The sequence below is a fragment of the Salvelinus namaycush genome, chromosome 39 (genome assembly GCF_016432855.1).
Source record: "Salvelinus namaycush isolate Seneca chromosome 39, SaNama_1.0, whole genome shotgun sequence".
NCBI lineage: Eukaryota > Metazoa > Chordata > Actinopteri > Salmoniformes > Salmonidae > Salvelinus > Salvelinus namaycush.
Genome location: NC_052345.1, coordinates 15,368,321 through 15,382,459, shown reverse-complemented (window position 1 = coordinate 15,382,459; position 14,139 = coordinate 15,368,321). Strand labels below are relative to the sequence as shown.

The 14,139-nt window shown below is 41.7% G+C and overlaps 1 protein-coding gene across 2 annotated transcripts in view; it reads left to right on the top strand.

The window, feature by feature from the left end:
- LOC120032534 (endonuclease V-like) overlaps window positions 1-14,139 on the top strand; it is a 58,454-nt gene that overhangs the window by 2,863 nt on the left and 41,452 nt on the right. For both annotated transcript variants that reach the window (XM_038978674.1, XM_038978676.1), the window contains exons 2-4: window positions 4,819-4,990; window positions 12,393-12,527; window positions 13,459-13,498. In XM_038978674.1, coding sequence (XP_038834602.1) covers window positions 4,819-4,990; window positions 12,393-12,527; window positions 13,459-13,498 — 347 coding nt within the window. The remainder of the gene's footprint in view (window positions 1-4,818; window positions 4,991-12,392; window positions 12,528-13,458; window positions 13,499-14,139) is intronic.

Below are 14,139 nucleotides of genomic sequence, written 5' to 3'. Positions count from 1 at the left end.
GGCTAACTAGCAATCATACCACACATAAAATCATTCAAAACTGCTCCAATTTTCTACATAAATCCACAAGAACATAGAGGAATAGCTGATAGGCAGCGGAGAGGCATGGTGCGTCATTGCACATGAAAAAAAACACTTAAGAAACACAGCTCAAAAAGCTCCCTACTGATCTTGTTTAAGCCATACAAATGTAATTGACTATATAACGGATGCCCCTCTTCACATTTCTCCAAATAGTAAAAAAAGCAAACATAAAATAATGATTAATTTAATTCATATGAAACTATTCTTTCATGCTGAAGCAGTCCATTTTCAATGTATTTCCCCCAAAACCTTGCTAATTAAATGTTGACTGGAAAGTAGGCCTACCTGGCAGAATGAGATCATGATAATTTGAATCAATGGGGTGCACATTTGTTTTGAATACTCAGCCATCATATGTGCCGTACAGAATCCTGACAGAAACACTGCTAGCCTAACAAAAAATGTACTGTGACTAAAACTCGACTGGGACATGCTTTCAATGGTGCTCTCCAACACCTGACACTAATATAGTGGATTATTTTTGGGGGTACCCTAACTGTGACTCAAACCCTGGTCCCTATGACTGTCATTCCAAAAACCATTATACTGTCACAATCCTCGCTATATGAGCCATGATGAGGGTGGCAGGTAGCCTAGCGGTTAAGAGCTTTGGGCCAGTAACTGAAAACTCGCTGGTTCGAGTCCCCAAGCCGACTAGGTGAAAAGTCTGTCGATGTGCCCTTGAGCAAGGCACTTCACCCTAATTGCTATGGATACGAACATCTGCTAAATGACTAAAATGTCACATGTAAGGATACAATTCCTACCAAGTGGATTAACCCTATTAGCACGATCCATAGGGTGTTTGCCTTTCACGCCAGAGACTCGGTTTAACTTCCTTGTCCTGCCGTTTGCTACAATGGTGTTTGAAGTGAGATGGCGGCTGTGCCTTCAAGTACAGAGGGGGCAGTGTAGCAAACCTCACTATTGCGATAATTGCGTTGCAATTCCCAGCAACTGGGTTAACCCTATTGGCACGATGTTTGTCTTTCACGCCAGCAATCTTAGTTGTATTCCCTGCCCCACTGTTTGCTACAATACCAAAAGGCTAAAGTCTCTTGGTGAGGTTGTTAGGTGTTGTATTAAGGTTGTTTAGTATTATTACAAGGGGGGCAAGTTTAATTACATTTTTAAATTATGATTGTTGTTTTTTGTTGGCTTGCTTTACATTTCAATTTTTTTTAATCTGTTATACAGTTAATTCAATTTGTATGGTCTTAGGGACATTATTGTTTTCAAGTGAGCACAATTCTACTCTAGACTGTAAATTGTAGTGAAAATGTAATTGAAATAATGGTGCAAAAGCCCTGTTATTTGAATGTTGAATTCCATTAATTCCATTAGGATCAGTTGTGGGTCTACTCTCAGATTCTAAAGTCTAGAAAGGCACAGTACGGGACAGTCTGGCTGTATTTTTACTTCTGATACTGATGCACTGTCTGTTGCAGATCATCATTCTCCGAAGTCTTCCTATATAGTGAAGCCACAGGCCTATGCTCCCAGCAGGCCCTGTTATTCAGGAAAGTTTAACGCGCGTTCTGCCTCCTTTCTGATCCGAGCGGCTTTTCCTCGATCTAGAACCTAAGGCTTCAATATAGACTAAATATTTGTCATTTAACTTTTAAAATATATTACCTTTTTTGTGTGTGTCAGAAACACAACTAGTCATAATGTTTTCATCTGATTAGGCTACTTCGAAAGTCTCCTGTAACCTACCTGCGCACGCTATCCACTCAAATATAATCCAGCATCCAAACTGCACACTGGCCATTCAATCAATGGCAAGAGACATCTGTTACAAAACACCCAAAAGTTGAATGACATTGTGTAGATTGTCAAGCCAAGCCTTTGATACTGAGTAGGGAGGGATCTATTTTCTGTTTGTCGAGATTGACATACTCTATTTGATTATAGTGTTGAAAACGTAAACCAAGATGAAGTCGGTAATCGGTATGCAGTTATGCATTGCTTTTTGGTTGTGTGTGGTGCATTGGCACAGAAACCTGTTGGTGGGGAAAACGTTGCATATGTTTTATATACTATACTATATACTATAGTAATACGTAGTAATAAGGCACAAGGGGATGTGGTATATGGCCAATATACCACGGCTAAGGGCTGTTCTTAGGTTCTTAGTGCGTGCATACTAGAGGTCGACCGATTAATCAGAATGGCCGATTAATCGTGGCGATTTCAAGTTTTCATAACAATCGGAAATCGGTATTTTTGGGCGCCGATTTTATTTTTTTATTTTTTTTACACCTTTATTTAATCTTTATTTAACTAGGCAAGTCAGTTAAGAACACATTCTTTTTAACCTTGTCAGCTCGGGGGATCCAATCTTGCAACCTTACAGTTAACTAGTCCAATGCTCTAACACCTGATTACATTGCACTCCACGAGGAGCCTGCCTGTTAGCGAATGCAGTAAGCTAAGGTAAGTTGCTAGCTAGCATTAAACTTATCTTATAAAAAACAATCAATCAATGACTGTCATTGCTCCAATGTGTACTTAACCATAAACATCAATGCCTTTCTTAAAATTAATACACAAGTATATATTTTTAAACCTGCATATTCAGCTAAAAGAAATCCAGGTTAGCAGGCAATATTAACCAGGTGAAATTGTGTCATTTCTCTTGCGTTCATTGCACGCAGAGTCAGAGTATATGCAACAGTTTGGGCCGCCTGGCTCTTTGCGAACTAATTTGCCAGAACTTTACGTAATTATGACAACATTGAAGGTTGTGCAATGTAACAGGAATATTTAGACTCATGGATGCCACCCGTTAGATAAAATACGGAACGGAATAAACGTTTTGTTTTCGAGGTGATAGTTTCCGGATTAGTCAAAGGTATATGGTTTAGAGAGAAATAGTCGACGTGTTATAATTCCTGTAATAACTTGCGGCTGAATTTGAAAGGGGTTCCTTCGTTATTTTACCGTTCATGTCTTCCATAGAGAATGTCTTGATCTACTTCAAATAAGGTCTGTGTTTCGTGCAGGCTTAAACCGCCTCGACGTTTTGATACCCGTGTAAATCTCACTAGGATAAGGTAACGTTTGTCAACATATTTTCATAAATCCACTCTACAATTTTTTTTATCTTCGCTTATATTTAGCCAATATTGATCAGAGTTACCTTGTCCTATGGATATCTACACAGTTATAAAATTGGCATGGTGATGTAAGCCTACACGAAACACAGACCTTATTTTAAGTGAATCTAAAAAATATCCTATGGAATAAATGAAGGAACCGCTTTTCAGATTTTGCTAGGTGTCATGGGAATTATGACTCGCACTTTGGTTGTCAATTCTTACCATGCCCATTATTAAAATAGGATTTCCTGCATATAGAAATTTAAGTTTTTGTTTTCAACATTCATCACAGGTAACTTAAACTCTATTTTTATTCAAACAGTTGAGAGTATTTGTCTCCTAAGCAGACTCTTCAGTATCATTGTCACTTCAGAGCTGTGTGCGTGTGTATTTATGTATTATATTAAGTTAAAATAAAAGTGTTCATTGTTCATTCAGTATTGTTGCAATTGTCATTATTACAAAAATGTGTGTGTGTGTGATATATATATATATATATATATATATATTTAAAAAAACTTTTTTTTTTTTTAATAAATCGGCCGATTAATCGGTATCTGCTTTTTTGTCCTCCAATAATCGGTATCGGTATCGGCATTGAAAAATCATAATCGGTCGACCTCTAATAGATATACAAATGTACATCTGATTTCCCCCTGGCTAATGATTATTGTCTGCACTCTCTGATCGTAGTGTAGTGAGGCAGGCAGGGGGAGAGAGCTCATCAGTGGTGGTCGGCAAACCCTCAACCTTTCTGGCCCGTAGCCCTGCGTGGCATCGACTGTGCCACAAAACCATGCTGAAATGGTCAATTCGATATCCACGTTTACTCATTTTGCCATGGGGCAGAGACACATTTTTAAAGCTAATTTCCTGCATGACTTATGCCATGTTAATGATGTCTGAGTGACGAACAAAATCAAAGGCGGGTCAGCACCCCTGGGTGACTGACAGAACAAGAACAGAAAAACTGCTGATGCACAACCAAAATTGCAACTTGTGTATTCTACTATTCTAACTCTCAACAGTACGTTGAGACCCAGACTGAGCTTCTGGGTCTCCTCTTGTGCTTGGAGCCAGCCCTGCACAAGTTGGTATTTTAAACCCAATGAACTGTGCTCATGGAATATCACACATCAACCACATAACCATGTAAAATGTCTGAACGTAGGCCTAGTTATCCCTGTTCAATAGTGGATAGCCCTTGTGAGGTTCAGGTAGGGTTGTCTTGGGAGAACAGTAGTAAGTTACCCTATGACACCAGCAGAGGGACACAGCAACTGGGCAGGTGAGGTGAGACCTTTCTACAAGAGAGAAGTTTCCTGCCAACAGTAACCCTGGAATGCTGCCAGTATCAGCCATCTCTCTCAGCCATTGACTTGTGAATCTATTGTGACTTTCACTGATAATGGCATCATGTCCCCTTTCCCAGCGCCGCCTCCTTGGTAGATTTGTGTCTGACACTGGAGATGTAGAAGCCAAGCAGATGGTGTAGGGGGACCGGTGCTGTAGAATGCCTCATTACTACTAGAAGTCTTCATCCGCTGTTGACCGGTCCAAATTTGCTCCCTACCTCTCCCCCTTGGCCACTAACCCTTTGCGGTTTTCTCTCCCTCTCCTCTTTCTCTCCTAGTGAACAGGCCAGCCTGAGGCAACAGGTGGTGGAGGAGGACACAGAGGATTGGCAGAGATGTCCCGACTTCACCGGGCTGGAGAGGGTTGGAGGAGTGGACCTGTCGTTTATCAAAGGAGATGACGTCAACGCCTGTGCCCAGCTAGTGGTGCTCAGCTACCCAGACCTAGAGGTAAGGCACTGACTCTGAATATTTCTATGCTAATGCTAACCATAGGCTGCGTCTTAATGCTATAAAGCCCAAACGGACCATTTCTATGCTAATGCTAACCATGGGCTGCGTCATAATACTATGAAGTGGTTTCCTTTCCTCCTCTGACTCATAGGCACTGTTTGAGCATACTAGATGAAAGAAAGATGGTGTTCTTTTTGTATTTCACCTGAATAGCTATTCTGTATTAGTGTGGATCAAAGAAAGGAGACAAGGAAAGGAAGTGACTTGAAGGTATTGACACACAGGCCATGTCTGTTCAGTCATCCTAGCAGTTTGTGAACATGAGTCTTGCCTCAACTTTTCATTGCCTCTATTTTTCATTCTTAACCGTTCCGCTCCCTCTATTGGACCCGACCCTAATTCTCCATCAAGGGCTGTCAACTCATTCTGAAACACAACCCATCATAATGAATGATATTTGCCAGCTTGTTTTGTTGATACATGGACCAATTTTGTTGTAATGTTATTATAGTACGGCTAATTAAATGTTCCCCAGTCAGTGCAGACACAATAATTTACCCCGAGTCTCTCCCATTGGATTTTATTGGATTTATTCACAACACAGTGGTTTTTGCATCATAAGCCCAAACAATTTCAGAATAGCCAAGAGCCACAATGAATTTTTACAAATTGGCTACTTGAAGTTTAAAATAGTTTTGAATATCCAAGGATGAATATCTGCGTAATTTTCTGAATTATAGTAATTTGTGTGACATTCACATGACAATTAACATAGAAGATACTAAATACAAATTCTGACAATGACAGGCATTTTAGCTGGAGTACACCAACTCCTCAATCGAATAAAATTGACTTGATAGAACAATGTGAAATAAATTAACACAATTTATTAAACAAAAAATACACTCGTGTGATACCCATTTCCCAACAAGTTAATCACAAATACTTGAAGCTCTCAGAAATAATAACTTTTACTTATGAGTACAGTATGATGATACATTTTTATTTTCCAACACAGCCTGCAGCAACAGTATTTTACTATAGCTGCATTAGGCAAGAGGAAGAGGAGCACCATTGCCAACAATGTGGTGATGAAATCCACTGAGTGGTAGCTGTATCATGGCATCCTGTGGGACTCTGAGCGCAAGTCAGCAGCTTCTTTGTGTCTCATGACGAACTCGATCCAGTAGACGGCCCTGTCCAGTGACTTCATGGAATGGTCTGGAGTGCTTCTGCATGTTGAACTTGTAGGCCCCATTGTGGAGAACTTCATGCAAGCCCTGAAGAAAGATCCCTCTATTGAAACTGCCAATGTCTAAAACCTTGGCTCCTCCTCTCTCTTCCAGCTGGAGAAGATTGTCAAATTGGTCTTGGAACAGTGGCAAACCCAACACCATGGTAAATGGCCTCCTTGACAACATTTGTAACCCCATGTGACACAAATGCTCTGATCTTGTCATGACCAAGGAGGTCAGACTGAGCCAGCCATTTTACCAGGAGGGTATTGTTACCCAAAATTGAGGGTTTGTCACTAACATGTCCCCACATGACTTTCTGAGGCGTTGGGAAAAGGCAGAAGCAATTTCAGTGGATATATCCCTAGTAAGACTGACTAAGGATCCTAACTACATTATAATGACCCCATGTTCTCCAGAGCTCTGAACAAACTCTTCCAGCTCTTTTGAGAGCGGTTCAGCAGGCTTACAGTAGAAGCCATGAATGTGTACGATGTTTGGCATAGTTGGACGTGGAGACCCGAAAACAAAATCAGAGCGAATCAACCATAGGTCAGCTGAACGGAGCAATCTGTAATAATGAGTATCTCGGCCAAAGTATTTATCACAAAGCTCATCATAGTATAGATTGAACTCTACAGTTTCATGGTAAACCATAATACCATAAAACATATTTCTGAGCCGCTGTAGGAAATCCATATCCTCCTATAAACTTGATCTAAAAACTGGAACAAATGACTGGCGAGGGAGAAAGAGCAAAATGTGTATACCAGCTGTGGTCCAACGAGCACTGTAAACTAAAGGCAATCTAATATAATGCACCAGCAAGACTCCCCCACCCCAATGCAGGATCTGTGAGCACCATGTCATACCTCGCCTCCACAAGGCTTTTCATGAGTTCATTATCCTCAAACATTGCTCTTACCATACCACACATACGTTCTTGAATCTTTGAAAGTAAACTCAGCAAAAAAAGAAACGTCCCTTTTTCAGGACCCTGTCTTTCAATGATAATCACAGATCTTCATTGTAAAGGGTTTAAACACTGTTTCCCATGCTTGTTCAATGAACCATAAACAATTAATGAACATGCACCTGTGGAACGGTCGTTAAGACACAAACAGCTTACAGATGGTAGGCAATTAAGGTCATAATTATGAAAACTTAGGACACTAAAGAGGCCTTTCTACTGACTCTGAAAAACACCAAAAGAAAGATGCCCAGGGTCCCTGCTCTCTGCGTGAACGTGCCTTAGGCATGCTGCAAGGAGGCATGAGGACTGCAGATGTGGCCAGGGCAATAAATTGCAATGTCTGTACTGTGAGATGCCTAAGACAGCGCTACAGGGAGACAGGACGGACAGCTGATCATCCTCGCAGTGGCAGACCACGTGTAACAACACCTGCACAGGATCGGTACATCTGAACATCACACCTGCAGGACAGGTACAGGATGGCAACAACAACTGCCCGAGTTACACCAGGAACGCACAATTCCTCCATCAGTGCTCAGACTGTCCTCAATAGGCTGAGAGAGGCTGGACTGAGGGCTTGTAGGCCTGTTGTAAGGCAGGTCCTCACCAGACATCACCGGCAACAATGTCGCCTATGGGCACAAACCCACCGTCGCTGGACCAGACAGGACTGGCAAAAAGTGCTCTTCACTGACGAGTCGCGGTTTTGTCTCACCAGGGGTGATGGTCGGATTCGCGTTTATTGTCGAAGGAATGAGCGTTACACCGAGACCTGTACTCTGGAGCAGGATCGATTTGGAGGTGGAGGGTCCGTCATGGTCTGGGGCGGTGTGTCACAGCATCATCGGACTGAGCTTGATGTCATTGCAGGCAATCTCAACGCTGTGCGTTACAGGAAAACATCCTCCTCCCTCATGTGGTACCCTTCCTGCAGGCTCATCCTGACATGACCCTCCAGCATGACAATGCCACCAGCCGTACTGCTCGTTTTGTGCGTGATTTCCTGCAAGACAGGAATGTCAGTGTTCTGCCATGGCCAGCAAAGAGCCCAGATCTCAATCCCATTGAGCACGTCTGAGACCTGTTGGATCGGAGGGTGAGGGCTAGGGCCAATCCCCCCTGAAATGTCCGGGAACTTGCAGGTGCCTTGGTGGAAGAGTGGGGTAACATCTCACAGCAAGAACTGGCAAATCTGGTGCAGTCCATGAGGAGGAGATGCACTGCAGTATTTAATGCAGCTGGTGGCCACACCAGATACTGACTATTACTTTTGATTTTGACCCCCCTTTGTTCAGGGACACATTATTCAATTTCTGTTAGTCACATGTCTGTGGAACTTGTTCAGTTTATGTCTCAGTTGTTGAATCTTGTTATGTTCATACAAATATTTACACATGTTAAGTTTGCTGAAAATAAACGCAGTTGACAGTGTGAGGACGTTTCTTTTTTTACTGAGTTTATATCAACATGAGTATTTTGTTCTCTGAATAATTTTTTAAGAAGTGTATGCTCTGTGTGTTTTTGACGGATTGTTTGCACAAATTATATAATGGAATTTTATCAAGCCCGCCTATTGTTGAGATGCTTATTAAGGTGTAGAGCAAGGATGGGTAACTGGCGAGCCGGAACGCAGCCCGCCTTTTTTAGGCCGAGGCTCAATTTCAACCCCATGCCCAAAAGCCACCGTAATTCAAGAATGACCCAAAAACAACACAGACTCTCTCCACGTGTCATCCCTGGGGACATATCAAATACAGCAAAACGTCTCCATCAATCAATAAATATTTGTATTATTTATTGCATTACCGCGTCAATTAAAATGCCTAATAAAAAAAAAAAATCCAGGACTCAGGAGCCTGTATAAATCTTTTGGTTGACTTGCACACTAGATTTTCTTTTTAATAAAAAAGATAACTCACCCTAACCTGACAAGTCACAAAAGAATGTCAAGTCGCAAAATCCCAAAGACCTTGTCATCGACTTCAGGTTGATACTGTCAGCTCCAGTGGATCCATCGCAAGGGACCAAGGTATAGATCTCTGTTCAATGATTAACAAAAAATTGAACTTTGGAGCCAACTTTGTCAAAATGCCCAGATAGTTTTTCAGAGGCAAACTAAGAAGGCTGAGAGTGAATTAATCCATTTTGCAGTCCTTCTATCCTTTTCAAAAAAAAATTATAGAGGTTTATTGAACCTCATGATCAGCATAGTTGCCTGGTTTGGCGCAGTGGTCTAAGGCACTGCATGCCACCAGAGATTCTGGGTTCGAGCCCAGGCTCTGTCGCAGCCGGCCGCGACCGGGAGCCCCATGGAGCGGCGCACAATTGGCCTAGCGTCGTCCGGGTAAGGCAGGGTTTGGCCGGCAGGGATATCCTTGTCTCATAGCGCACCAGCGACTTCTGTGGCGGGCCGGGCGCAGTGCACGCTGACCAAGTCGCCAGGTGTACGGTGTTTCCTCCGACACATTGCTTCCGGGTTGGATGTGCACTGTGTCAAGAAGCAGTGCGGCTTCGTTGGGTTGTGTTTCGGAGGACGCATGGGAGTTGCAGCGATGGGACAAGACTGTAACTACTACCAATTGGATACCATGAAATTGAGGAGAAAAAAGGGGGTAAAATAAATTTAGAAAATTAAAAATAACACATATGGAATCAGGTAGTAACCATACAAGTGTTAAACCAATCAAAATATATTTTAGATTTTAGTTTCTTCAAAGTAGCCACCCTTTGCCTTGATGACAGCTTGGCACACTCTTGGCATTCTCTCAACCAGCTTCATGAGAAATGCTTTTCTAACAGTCTTGAAGGATTTCCCACATATGCTGAGCACTTGTTGACTGCTTTTTCTTCACTCTGCGGTCCAAATCATCCCGTACCATCTCAACTGGGTTGAGGTTGGGTAATTGTGGAGGTCAGGTCATCTGATGCAGCACTCCATCACTCTCCTTGGTCAAATAGCCCTTACACAGCCTGGAGGTGTGTTTTGGGTCACTGTCTTATTGAAAAACAAATGATAGTCCCACTAAGCGCAAAGCAGATGGGATGGCTTATCGCTGCAGAATGCTGTGGTAGCCAAGCTGGTTAAGTGTGCCTTGAATTCTAAATAAATCACAGACAGTGTCACCAGCAAAGCACTATCACACCTCCTCCTGCATGCTTCACGGTGGGAGCCACACATGCAGAGATCATCAAGACACGGCGGTTGGAACCAAAAATCTCAGATTTGGATTCATCAGACCAAAGGACAGATTTCCACCGGTCTAATGTCCATTGATCGTTTTTCTTGGCCCAAGCTAGTCTCTTCTTATTTGTGTGCTTTAGTAGTGGTTTCAGCAATTCGACCATGAAGGCCTGATTCATGCAGTCTCCTCTGAACAGTTGATGTTGAAATGTGTCTGTTACTTGAACTCTGTGAAGCATTTATTTGGGCTGCAATTTCTGAGGCTGGTAACTCTAATGAACTTATTCTCTGCAGCAGAGGTAACTCTGGGTCTTCCTTTCCTGTGGCGGCCCTCATGAGAGCCAGTTTCATATAGCGCTTGATGGTTTTTGCGACCGCATTGACTGACCTTCATGTCTTAAAGTAATGATGGAAAGTTGTTTCTCTTTGCTTATTTGAGCTGTTCTTGCCATTTATATGGACTTGGTCTTTTACCAAATAGTGCTATATTCTGTATTCTATACCACCCTACCTTGTCACAACACATCTGATTGTCTCAAACACATTAAGGAAAGAAATTCCACAAATTAACTTTTAACAAGGCACACCTGTTAATTGAAATGCATTCCAGGTGTACCTCATGAAGCTGTTTGAGAGAATGCCAAGAGTGTGCAAAACTTTCATCAAGGCAAAGGGTGGCTACTTGTGTCAAATATAAAATATAATGCATATTTTGACTGTATATACAGTGATGTCCAGAAGTATTTGGACAGTGACACATTTTTGGTTGTTTTAGCTCTGTACTCCAGCACTTTGGAATGAAATTATACAGTGACTATAAGGTTAGTGCTTAGAAATATCAGTGTTTAGAAATATCAGCACTTTGTGTACATAGTCCCCCCATTTTAGAGAACGAAATCATGGTAGCATCCACATTAATGTAGAAGTGTTCAGAAACATTTTATTTTCTTATTTACAAAAAAAGTGACTCCAAAATGACATAATACATTATTTACCAATTATTTCTATTGGCCACAATATTCTGAAACACAACCCAAACAAACTGGAAACGCATCCAACAAATTTGTAGTCACAAGATTGATGTACAGTGGCTTCAGAAAGTATTGACACCCCTTTACTTTTTCCATATTTTATTGTTTTATAGTCTGAATTTAAAATGGATTACATTTTGATTTTTTTGTCACTGGCCTACACACAATGCCCCATAATGTTAAAGTGGAATTATGTTTACAAATTAATAAATGTAAAACTGAAATGTCTTGATTCAATAAGTATTCAACCCCTTTGTTATGTCAACCATATTCAATATTTTCAAGCATAGTGGTGGCTGCATCATGTTATGGTTCTGCTTGTAATTGTTAAGGACTGGGGAGTTTTTCAGGATAAAAAATAAATGGAGTGGAGCCAAACACAGACAAAATCCTAGAGGAAAACCTGGTTCAGTCTGCTTTCCACCAGACACTGGGAGATGAATTCACCTGTCAGCAGGACAATAACCTAAAACACAAGGCCAAATCTACACTAGAGTTGCTTACCAAGGAGGCAATGAATGTTCCTAAGTGACCGAGTTACAATTTTGACTTAAATCTGCTTGAAAATCTATGGCAAGACCTGAAAATGGTTGTCTAGCTATGATCAACAACCAATTTAACAGAGCTTGAATAATTTTTTAAAGAATAATGGGCAAATGTTGCACAATCCAGGTGTGGAAAGCTCTTAGAGACTTACCCAGAAAGACTCACAGCTGTAATCGCTGCCAAAGGTGCTTCTACAAAGTATTGGGTGTGAATACTTATTAAGGAAATTAGATATTTCTGTACTTCATTTTAAATACATTTGCAAACATTTCTTCTTTTTTTTAAAATCTATTTTGAATTCCGGCTGTAACACCACAAAATGTGGAATAAGTTGAGGAGGATGAATACTTTCTGAAGGCACTGCATTAGATATAACACAGGCATACGTTTATGCCGGTGTTCTCTGCTGTCTGTTCCCTGTGTCCACTACCAGCTGCTGTATGAGGACAGTCAGATGGTGACCCTGACCGCCCCCTACATCTCAGGGTTCCTGGCCTTCAGGGAGACCCCCTATCTGCTGGAGGCCCTGCAGCGCCTGGAGACGACCCAGCCCAGCCTGCTTCCTCAGGTCAGGGTCTGGCCACATTGGAGATGTTACAGTTTAACTGACTTAGTTACTGTAATACTCAGAGAACCCTAATGTCTCAATTTAGTTGAAACTAAATGTCACTCTGACATGTCTCATAGTGTCTAACTTTTGTTGAGACTTAAGGTTAGTACAGTTTCATTGATGTTGTCGGTTTGCTGTGTCCAACTGTTTAACTGTTCACCTCAGGGCGATACATCTCTGTGTGTTAATGCCTTTCCTTTCAGCTATCCAATACCCTCTATCTTCCTTACCAACGATGTGTGTCCATAAGTCAGCTCTGTATCATCCATACCTTTCCACTCTCCTGTGTTAGTCACAGCCCACACAAATCACTCACTCCCACATTCCCACCTCAAGTCGGGTCCCTGTCCACACCCCTCCCACGCAAAACACGCACACACACACTCGCCGTCTTCTGCCTAACACATGCGCGTTGCCCTCGTGGATTTATCACTGACATTTACCAATGGACACTGACAGACCAGTCCCTGCTGCTTTATGTTCAGCTCCTCAAATTCTTTCTACATGACTTATGATTCACAGCAGAAATATGCCTGTACATCCACCTTGGCACTATAAGAAATCAGTGAATGTGCGGTTGGCACAGTTCAATACATTCAATACATCCATCCAACAAAATCTCACTAAGTCTTGTGTAAACTCTTCTTTAGTTAGCCTGTAATGAAGAAAGACCTCATGCTGCATAAGTACAAGGGACAGCAGAGAGTTGCCCATCTCTCACCCGTTGCCTCTTTCTGTACTTGCCCATCTCTCACCCATTGCCTCTTTCTGTACTTGCCCATCTCTCACCCGTTGCCTCTTTCTGTACTTGCCCATCTCTCACTCGTTGCCTCTTTCTGTACTTGCCCATCTCTCACCCGTTGCCTCTTTCTGTATCTGTCCCCAACAGGTGGTCTTGGTGGATGGGAATGGTCTGTTCCACTACAGAGGTGAGTAGTGGAACAGACAATCTCAGTCTCAAATGAAGACTGATTCAAACTGAGACTGAGACTGGATTCTCAGGCTACATACTGTCTACTAATAGCATTGACTATTTACTACTAACAGTAGCCTGCTACATACACTCTACTAATAGCATTGACTATTTACTACTAACAGTAGCCTGTTACGTACTGTCTACTAATAGCATTGACTATTTACTACTAACAGTAGCCTGTTACATACTGTCTACTAATAGCATTGACTATTTACTACTAACAGTAGCCTGCTACGTACTGTCTACTAATAGCATTGACTATTTACTACTAACAGTAGCCTGCTACGTACTGTCTACTAATAGCATTGACTATTTACTACTAACAGTAGCCTGCTACGTACTGTCTACTAATAGCATTGACTATTTACTACTAACAGTAGCCTGTTACATACTGTCTACTAATAGCATTGACTATTTACTACTAACAGTAGCCTGCTACATACACTCTACTAATAGCATTGACTATTTACTACTAACAGTAGCCTGCTACATACACTCTACTAATAGCATTGACTATTTACTACTAACAGTAGCCTGTTACGTACTGTCTACTAATAGCATTGACTATTTACTACTAACAGTAGCCTGCTACGT